General features: G+C 32.5%; 1 protein-coding gene across 1 annotated transcript in view; it reads right to left on the bottom strand.

Annotated features, from left to right (window-relative positions):
• Nucleotides 1-3,624: 3,624 nt before the first annotated feature.
• Nucleotides 3,625-10,968, bottom strand: part of LOC105339502 (dihydrolipoyl dehydrogenase, mitochondrial) — a 28,897-nt gene continuing 21,553 nt past the window's right edge. The window contains exons 9-14 of the mRNA XM_034451180.2: nt 10,080-10,216; nt 8,918-8,979; nt 7,162-7,289; nt 6,092-6,229; nt 4,018-4,107; nt 3,625-3,930 (exon numbers count right to left, since the gene is read on the bottom strand). Of these exons, the coding sequence (XP_034307071.1) occupies nt 3,865-3,930; nt 4,018-4,107; nt 6,092-6,229; nt 7,162-7,289; nt 8,918-8,979; nt 10,080-10,216 (621 nt within the window). The 3' untranslated portion in view covers nt 3,625-3,864. The remainder of the gene's footprint in view (nt 3,931-4,017; nt 4,108-6,091; nt 6,230-7,161; nt 7,290-8,917; nt 8,980-10,079; nt 10,217-10,968) is intronic.

The following is a 10,968-nucleotide window of genomic DNA, read 5'->3' as shown; positions in this document are numbered from 1 at the left end:
CGCCGTCTGTACGATTCGAACACCCTCTCAATCGAGAGGAATGGAATATGAGCCTCCGCCTATCCAAGTGAGCTACGTTGACACATTACGGTATTGGTGAATAAATTTAACTGTTTGACAATAATTAATAAAGTTAAACGTTTTTGGTTAAAACCACGAATTTGACCCATTATTGATCTAGACTCCAATTTAATAAATCAATGATAAAAATCAATTAAAAAAACATTCTTTAAATAAAAGTACTTTTAGGATGGAGTCGGGACCCATTCATACCTAAATTTTGCAATTTAGAACAGTAAATGATCCAAGATTTTGTCATAAGACTCTGTCCAGCTTAATTTGGAAATCTATAACTGTCGTGTTTATAGAATGAAAGCACAATATTGACTTCCATGTGAAATTTATTCTAAAAACAATGCATACATGCCAATTTCTAATATTCTAATTCAAAGTGAAATTCTTTCGTCTTCATTGCTCCAAGAGGGGGATATACAACGGAATGAAAACGGGTGGGTATTACAACAGTATTTCAAGAATTAAGCTTTTACCCTAGCTATCCATTGTATGTCTGATTCATTCATAACCAGGGGTCAACAAGTTTCATAAAACGCTTGTAATTTTAAGTGTGTCATAATTCCAATACGTTACCTTGGATGTGGCATAAAATTATTTCTTGGGTTATCATAAAAAAGGGGTTGTGTTCACTGGGTTTGATGGCGACTTACGACAGACAGTCCCACCTCCCCCTAGATGTCTGCAATAACATAGATATTGAAAACCTCTAAATTATTCATCAATCATTTATTCGCCTGCATTAATTCATATTTGTTAAATAACTACCGGTATTCAGCATAGTCCTTTTGTTGTTAAATAATTATCAGAATATAGCATAGTCATAGGCCTTCTATCTCCACTTTCCAATAATGCCCTAATGCATGCTAAACACATGCTCGGTCCTATGTTTTGACATACGAGTATCTTGAAAATAATTGATATGCCAAAAACAGTTCTGTATGAAATCTATCGGAGAGTTTTTAGGGCCGAGAACTGTGTGACATTTTTTCCATACAGAAGTGCATGAGGCATATATCGTACTTAAACTGTCATTGAATTAATTTATGGGACATCTGTCGATATTAATGTGAATTAAAGTACATTATACTAGTAATTAGAATACTTTCACCGGTTTAGAATTTTTAAATTTTACTACAGATTCGTAGTAAACCCGCTAACCCTCTATAAGTCGACAATATTAGGAAAGAAACAACTTTTATAATTACACTTCATTTTATTGTTTATTTCGATAATCAATACGTCACAACATGGAGGTTTAATTACCTACAGTCCAGTCCAATTTTGAAGGATATCAGTACTGTAACAACTGGTAACGGTCTGACATCAAGAAGCTCTCTAATATCTTACTGTCACAGGTATAGTTTTAGACTGCTTGAAGGATTAACATCACGACAGTGTTATAAAGTAAATTATAATCGTTCACCTACCGGTAATTAAACCAGCAGAATTGGCTTTTTTCAAGGATAAAATGTTCAACTTCATGCAAGTGTAAACACAAAGATACTCATTTGGGTTCAACCCCATTTGCTTAAATTGCTTTGATTCAACATTCAGCATAAACGTTTGCCAAGTAGATTACATAAACTACTAAACTGCTAAAAGATACGTTAACATTATACACACAGGTTTGTCTTCTTTATTGAAAAATTAATTGTGTGGTTTTTTTTTTAGCGAACTCTTGATACAAGTAAAAATTGGGATTGGCTGAATAACTGGGTTATGTTATAAACATACCTTCCTTGGGCAAATTCTTACAGGGGAGAAATCATACACATTCATTGCTATTTTAAGTACATGTAGTTCGTACATCAATTTGTTCATAGAAATGCCACTTAAATGATTGTTAAAATACTGTATTGCCTATCAGAGTACACATACAACACAAAACCATGCGCCAAGGGTATACTAGAGTAAGCTGCCAGTTTCAGCAAGCAAAAGATAATGATATTTTGTCATTCTTATCATAACATATCTATTGAATCATTTAAACAACAAAATGCTTTCTTTGGTGATTCATTCGGGATATGAAGGTAGCGACATTGCAGGAAAAATTAGCGGGTTATGTAAATTTTTCCTGCAATGATCGCTACCTTCATAACCCGCATGAATCATCAAAGATTATATTAACATCTTTCTTTAACTAATTAATAACCACTAAATTACTGATAATGTACAAAAGTACGTTAGCTAAAAGAAACAGCCAAATCGTCTCCTGTGAGACTTTGAGTCTGGCATCGTCATGATTATTTCGTGCAGTCCGGGATTTTACTAAGGTCGCTGTAGGTTCAGACCAATCGATAAACAGGGCGTGTCAATTTCAGCCGCTGTAGAGTTCGACCAATCGATAAATAGGGCGTGTAGGTTCAGTCTGGCTGTTTCTATAGAGCTATGAATTAACTATGAATTAACTTTAAGTTTCCGTAAGAAATAGAGGTAATTATGCTTGGTATATATAAATTATATGAAATAAATACTTATATTAATCATTATGATACTTTTCTCGTACCAGCAGAAAATAAACGATGGATCAATTTGATATAGTACATGTATCATGATGGTAGCCTCATTTAGGTGATGATTCTTTTTGGTCAGCTCTGTATTCTTTGATTCCCATGTTTATATTTTGATGTACAAAACGACGTTTCTATATTTTACTTAAGAATTTGTTACTATTTCCTTTTCATAATCTATACTTAACAATTTGAAAAGAAAAAAGACTGATTTTATGAAGAAAAAAAATCAGGATGTTGTTACTTAGGATTTTTTCTTCTTCTGTTTTTGCCTTGAAAGTTAAACACATAATGCACATGTGCATGCACGTGCAACGCAGTTATGTACCAAAGGTGTAAGCAGTTACTCTGGTGCAGGCGTTTTGTAGTTTATTTGCAAAATGCCTTAATTTATAAGTATAGATTTTACTGTCTATTATACAATACATGTTCTTTATATGCGTTTATAAACAACCAAGGACATATTAACAACTACCTAAAGTCTTGCGTGACGCGATTTCAAAGGTCAATGCATGTCGCCATAGTTTTTCCAACAGAAATAACAGGAAAATGATGTTTGTAAATGTAGAAGGATTTTTACGAGGTGTTCGAACACTATCATCATTCACTGTACATTCAACTGAACTCTTTCCGTATTAACAGCTGTATCCTTTGTACAAGGGAACGTATCTAATGTCAGGAAGGCAAGGGGACTCTAACTGACCCACCCAATTTTATTCTAATCAATAAACCTTCCTCCTGCATTTTTGGCTTAACCCTCTCCCCCCCCCCCCCCCCCCCACCCCCAGAAATATAAAATTTTACTGAGAAAATGCTGTTTTAGCCAACTGAAAATATATGATAATTTCAAAATGCACACTCGAAAAATTTAGAAATATTTATAATAGAAAATAGCAAAAAAACCTTTGATTTTCAAAAGAGATTTTTCCCGAGAAATCCATCTCCCCTATAGGTCAATTCTTTTGTTATTCGCACTATTAGTTAAATTATTAGTACCTTTGTCAGAATGTGGTTCACCATTTTTAATAAGACATAACAATACAATTATGAGATTCATTTTATTTCTTTAACCTGTCTAATCAAAATATTTTCCCCTTTAATAATTCAGACAGCATCATACAATTTTACACACTGTTATCACCAATATTCAAATGTTCTGATAAACAAAACTAAAACAAGGATTCCGAAATTGCTGTTTTAGGACTAAAAAAATCGGGAAAAGTTTTATAAAATCCACATTATTAAATTATCACCAACACTTTATAGCAAATGCTACACATTAACAGTTAATAGCTTTCCCTGCATAGGCTGCCAAGTTAGCTTCTCGTAGTGCCTCCGAAACAGTCTAAAAAAATAATAATACACGTATAAGTATCAATTGCAATAATTAAACCTACAAATTTCATATTCTAAGAAAGAGATAATAACTTACTGGATGTGCATGACAAACACGAGCTATGTCTTCACAGGAAGCTCCATATTCCATTGCCAATACAGCTTCATTAATGAGTTCTCCTGCCACCTGCATAAAAATAATATTAATAGCATTATACAATGTTATCACATCATTACTATGATTGAAGACCTGCTCACAAGGAGAAGACACATTTATGATTTACTTAATAAGGTTTTTCCACCTTAGCTGGTATAAAAGAATAAATATTCTTTAAAAAAATAATGGAATAAGAATTTTCAGTTAGTAATGTACAAATCTACACAATATATCCCTGTAAATTACATATTTTTCATGAAATATTGTTCAATTGTTTAGAGATGCATGGTCACGATTTATGATGGAAAGTTTCAAATTTTCTTTTTAAAAATAGAAATGGTTTATTTTAGATAAATGCAGATTTTTTTCAATTTGTGAACTTGTTATGAACACAAATTGTTTGTCACATTTGTATTTTTTGTTTTAAACCATGTATTTTCTAATAAGATCTCAACATATAAACAAAAACATGGCCTGAGGTTTGTTAACAAAGATTTTTGAGTTACTGGCACTCATATTTTGATTGACCTTTGAAAACACCCCCCCCCCCCCAAAAAAGCATTGTAATTTGTAGGCATTAAAATTGTAAAGATAAAATAAAAATATCTATATTAGCTAAAATTGTTACTATACCTTTAAAAGAGAATTTTGTGAAGATCATTGTTTTCCTTGAATACATTAAATATTGGTCAAATTTTAAAGTTCAAAAATAGCAGTTTATGAATTAATATTTATACTACCTAATAATTTTCCTCCCCAAAAATAAGTGTAGTCACATATTCATTATTTTTTCATGATTATCAAAAAATCAAAGTTTGATGCTAATTATCTGGTGCATATCTATACAACTGAAGTGCAAATAATTTTTAATAAATCTTGAAAACTTCAGAAAGAGTTATCTGGACAAATGATGTACCCTGTGTGCAATATTATAAAAAAAATAGTTACTAAGTTTAATAGTTGACATTTTTCTAATAATTCACAAAAACAAAATACAAGTAATTAATGTACACATCTTGTAAATATGTACAATAAACTGCAAAACCATGGGCCACATTGCTCACCCGAACAATAGGTCTTGTATCATTCTATTTCAAAATGTTCAATAGGTTTATAAAAAATTATAAAACTCTCATATATTCCTACATTTGACAATACATTAAACAATGTCTAAAATGAAGCCTATTTATTTGTACATCATATCCTAAGATCTAAGAGGCATCAACTGACCAATCTTAATTCTAGGCCTCAACTTATTAAAGATAACAAAATTCTAAAATGAACTATTAAGATATAATTATAATAATTGAAAGAAGGTCACTGTTACTTTGATATGAGGATATGAAGATATGAGGATATTGGCATTAAAGCCATTTTGGGTGCAGTGGTTCTTGAGAATACCCCTACGAATAATGATTTTATTCTACATGTATGTAAAAATTCGCCCCCCCCCCCCCCCCCCCTTGTGGCCCCACCCTATCCCCAGGGATCATACAATTAACAGCTTTTCTGACTGATCAATTTCAGAGAAGAAGATTTTTAAAGATTTACTCTATATATTCCTATGTAAAGTTTGACTTCCCCTTTGTGGCCCCACCCTACCCCTGGGGATCATGATTTGAACATACTTCAATATAACTACCTGAGGATGCTCCCACACAGGTTTCTGCTTTCCTGGCTGAACAATATCAGAGAAGAAGATTTTTAAAGATTTACTTGATATATGTTCCTATTTAAAAATTAAAAATGTAAAAAGTTTACAGACAGACAGATAGATAGACAGACAGGTGGACAGACAGATGGATGCCAGACAAAAGGTGATCAGAAAGATCAGAAAAACTAACAAATGTTGAAAAACTTCTTACAGTTTCAGAAGTATAATCTACTAGTTTTCATTTTTTTTTTAAAGTAATTTGATAAAATTACTTATAATCAGTTTACTTTACTTTCAACACTACAAACTCTGAATTTACACTTTGCTTTGTTACATTTGAGTTCATTGAAATATACTTACTGATCCAATAAAGTGACATCCTAACAATTTGTCTGTTTCTTTATCTGCCAAGACTTTGACAAAACCATCCGTATCATCATTGGTTTTGGCACGACTATTAGCCACCAAGGGAAACTTCCCAATTTTGTATACTACCCCCTGCAATACAATGAATCAACTTCAAAAATCAAATCAAATATTCTCATATGAATTTTTAACATAAATAGGTAAAGCATCGGCCATATTGCATAAATTCTCACCAGCTGCACATAAATATAGTAATTTGTCTTATATAATATGCAATTGTGTATAATGTGCAACCCCCCACCCAACACTTTGGGCCTGAAAACTCATGAAAAAACGCAGTTCGGGTGTTTTGACCAAAATGTCATGGTAATATTCAGGGAAAACAGCAAATTTTCATCTTCAATGTAACGTTTCTGATGCACACGTATTGTATCGTATGAAAAACGTACTGTATCATATGAGAAACATGGCAGGATGATTTTATTTCCACTATTGCTTTGGCTGGGTATTACCGGGGTATTTGTCTATGAGGCCAAATTTTAGATTGTCAATGACGATATATTTATTTAAACTTCTGGTAATCTTAACTAATTAAATACTTTGAAACTAATGTGAATAAGATGTTCTAAAAAAGTAAATAATCATCAATTGTTAGAAATTAAACTCATATTGTATAGCGTACAAACCGTATGGAAGGCATATAGAAAAAGTACCAAATGATCGTACAAGAAATGTATTTTATCGTACAAAAAGCGTATCGTATCGACTGAAAAACGTACCGTATCATGTGAGAAACATATTGTATCGTACAAGAAGCATACCATACTGTGCGAGAAACGTATCGTACAAATATTATAGCGTGTGAGAAGCGTGCGAGAAATGTACAGCTGGTGTAGTAGTGTGTTTCAGGGTCTGTATGTGTATGTGTTTTGAAACTGTCCCAAAATAACCAGACAATAGATTTATTAATGTAATTTTGTAATGAATGACCATCAATAGGTTATATGAAGGCTTCAGTCCTAAATTTAAGCTGAGCCAAATCTCAGCAAAGATTAAAAGTTTACCTCTTCTTGAAGTTGCTCTTCCGTTTTGCCAACCCATGCCACTTCTGGATGTGTGTAAATGACCGATGGGACACAATTATAATCAATATGGACAGCACCTCCATTCATTCCTTCAACACAGATTATACCTGGAAAAGAAAGCCAATCTATGGGTCTGATCCTTGCAGATAGCCAAGAATAAAAAATACATTTTCATACCATTTTCGTGTGTGTGTGCCCGATATATCATTAACTTTAATTTTACTCTTAATTTCCTTATTTTCCTTTCAATTTTTTAAATACTCCTAAAAAGTAGGGGGGGGAGCCAACTCCACAATAATTAAATTCTTTATATGAAATTAAAATCAAAATGTTTCCTGATACTACATGCCTGCATCGAGATGAGGCATCACCTTTATGAGACCTTATATTTTCATTATATTATATGAAAATCATATTTCATAATCTTTATTTGAATATCATATAGTGCAGCGTGGTATGACACAATTTCATATTATACAAATATTGACTTGGGTTGAGGGCAACATTGATTATATTAGCCCCCGAGGGACGAAATATTGCCCGACGCTTAGCAACATTTTCGTCCCAAGGGGGCTGATATTATCGATGTTGCCCGAAAACACAGTCAACATTTGTTTTGTTATATGAAGGAACAAACCAAAATTTAAGAAAGTAATTGAAAACAGATCGCCGTAATTTTCTCAGCTCAACAAATAATTCACGAATTCAATTTTGTGCAATGTTCACTTCCCAATGTGGCCTCAATCCTTCCCCAAGGATTGTGATTTGAATATACTTGAATCTACACAACCTAATGACGCTTCCACACAGTGGTTGTGGAAAAGAAGTCCAAAATGTACAATGTTTACAGTCAGATGAACAGAGGGACAGATAAACACTAAACAAAAAGTGATCAGAAAATCTCACTTCAGCTCAAGTGAGCCAAAAACTGAAGATCTATTATGTATATATTTCTTGAAACTACTTTGAAACAATTATCCATACACATGTAATATCTCTTTTATCCCTATCCCCAAGCTCTTTGGTGTATACAAGTATATTTGGAGGGAGGTGGTGTAACATTTACATGGTTGTACCGTTTCCATTTTCCTAACAGAAAAACAGCCCATATTTTCAAAGTTTACTTATTTAGCTAAACTTAGTGACATACAATTAACGATTTGCGTAGGTAAATTTATATTTCATATAAATGAAACGTAGCTAAAGATCTAGTGATCGGTACTGTAGTGGTCAGGTGGTTGTCTGATTTGATAGAAATTGGAATGAATTTAATCTCCTGCCTGATTTAATTTTTAACATTGGACATTCTTCTATCTCTCCATTTCTAGAAAATGTTTGTTTCTTGCCTCTACAAGGTCTAAATCACAAAAATATCACGTTGTTAATTTAAACTGTTTAAATTCACTTTATTTCTACAGAAGTGAAAACTGGAGGTCAATGTTGTCATGTTGTACACAGAATTAATGTTAAAATGTTGTTATTAAAACAATATTTTAATAAATATTCAACAAATTTATTCGAAAATCAATAAGGTTTCTCCTTTTACCCTGTCAAAGAAGTGTATAAAGTTTGATTAACATTTGTGTGAGGGTGTTCTTTGAATCTTGCCCAACAGCTGAATAAAGTACATACATGCATACGCACAGCAGTGATGCTATATCCTCTTCGCAACAAGTTAAGCGAGAAAATAATAACTGGCAACACTCATTGCAAATATATTATCTGAATGCATTACCTTCATCTTCTGCTTTATGTGCCAACATTGGTCCTTGTATACAATCACCTATGGCATAAACACTGCAAGAGGAACAAGTTTATTCATTAGAATGTAAAAACCATGCTAACAGTGCAAATAAATATAAAATTACATAATTTTTCCATTTTTATTTCTCGGCTTTTGCACTTAAATTTAGAACTACATTGACAAGTATCATGAAGCACATGACTAAGTGGTAATAGATGTTATGTAAGTAATGCAGGTGTCTTGATGTTTTACACTTATGGTACCCCCGTATATTGATACATGTACTATGTATAATCTATGTATTGAGAGCGAATTCAAAATTAATTTCATATCCAAAATACTGGGTATATCTTCAACAACATAGGTAATCACATATTACAAAGCTTACAGAGACGGGGCAACACCTTTATCATATCATATGAAAATCATAGTTTACGATCTTGGATATTCATCGATACTATAGTGTGGTTTTACACAACATTGTATATGATATGTTAAAATATTGTTTGAAAATCATATTACATCAATTTCATATGGGATTGTAAGATACAAGATTAATCAATACAGTAAAATAAAACGATATTACATCCTATGATACTATACAATATTGTGTCATATGAATTATCAGAAGAGTGTATTGTATCATACAATACTGTATTTTTGAAAACATGCTTAGCATATATTCTTTACCAACAAATTTAAACAAAATTGAGTATTTGGTAGGGGATGTTTTTAGCATCCTTCCTAATGGAGATCAAACCCCGTATCTGAAGCTACATCTGCGATCCGTTTATATTAAGTTAAATCAACCATGCAAGTTTTTAATATTACTATTATTTATTAAACATGTGACCTGTTCCAAAAAACTAAACCCCCTCCAGCATCTGAAACCCTTGGCTCTGATTCAGCATCCTTGCGTGTAAGGTGCACCAGAATCACAAGATGCATCATCTAATCAAATTTGATAAAGACTGAACCAATAATAACTAAGATTTATCTATCAAAGAGCAAATGCTACAAAAACTTTAACCAGTTAAAAAACCTTAACCTCATCCAGCATCCTAAACCTAGTATGTCTCAGTCTCAGCATTCAAGCTTGAATGCTGAGACTGAGACATAGGTTTAGGGTGATGGTATTCAGTGGTTAAAAGACCTTGGAACAATGGTTTGGAATCTTGAATTGACTTCTATTCTTCCTCTGTTGTCCTTTGGGATTCCTAATTCTTCTAAACCAATGTTACTTGTGAAAGGTCTTCGGCCAATGCAAACCAGTAAAACATCACATTCCAACTGAAAAATCATACCAAAAAAGTCAATGTACCAGTAGTTGAAGAAAACAAAAAGTGTATATAAATCCTATGCAAAGTTTAAAAAACTCTATAAGCTTGACACTATTTGTTAACCTGTTAACCAGTAGTCCAGAACATCATAAAACTTCTATCTTCAAAAATATTTAGGAGTCTATAGCTATCAGATTATGTCTATCAAATAAAAATGGGAGTCAATCACCTTGAGACTGAATCTTTTTTCTATACTTTTCACTAAAGAATGAATAGCAAATCTTTTAAAAGATTCACCAATGCCTGCATTTTAACACCCAAGAAACCAGATTCCCTTTGTGCAAGCTCAGCAATGACATGGATAGATTCGATGGTTGTAAACATAAAATAATGGGTAATAAGTCTTATTGCAAAGACAACTGCATTTAAGTCGTCGGCTGTAATGCTTGCATAAACCATTACATATTGGAATAGAGGACTTCTGCAAGAAAAAAAAATTAACATCCATCCTTTTTACTATAACTATCTTAGTTTAAAAAGGATGTCTTGTCAACCTTGTGTTCGTTTGATTTTTAGTCTCCATTTTTTTTACATCAAGTTTGTATTTAATTCAGTTCAGACTTTTCTGATAATCGATGTAGATAGTTCTTTACCGAGGTACTCTTGGACCAGAATTTTATATACCTAAGGTCAGAGGGTCTTTGTGTAAAATTTAAAAAACATTTATTATGATTAATTTGGTTATTCCTGAACATTGACATA

This window comes from Magallana gigas, chromosome 4 (assembly GCF_963853765.1).
Source record: "Magallana gigas chromosome 4, xbMagGiga1.1, whole genome shotgun sequence".
Lineage (NCBI taxonomy): Eukaryota > Metazoa > Mollusca > Bivalvia > Ostreida > Ostreidae > Magallana > Magallana gigas.
Note: the sequence above shows the minus strand (reverse complement) of the source record. Positions and strands in the feature narration are given on the sequence as shown.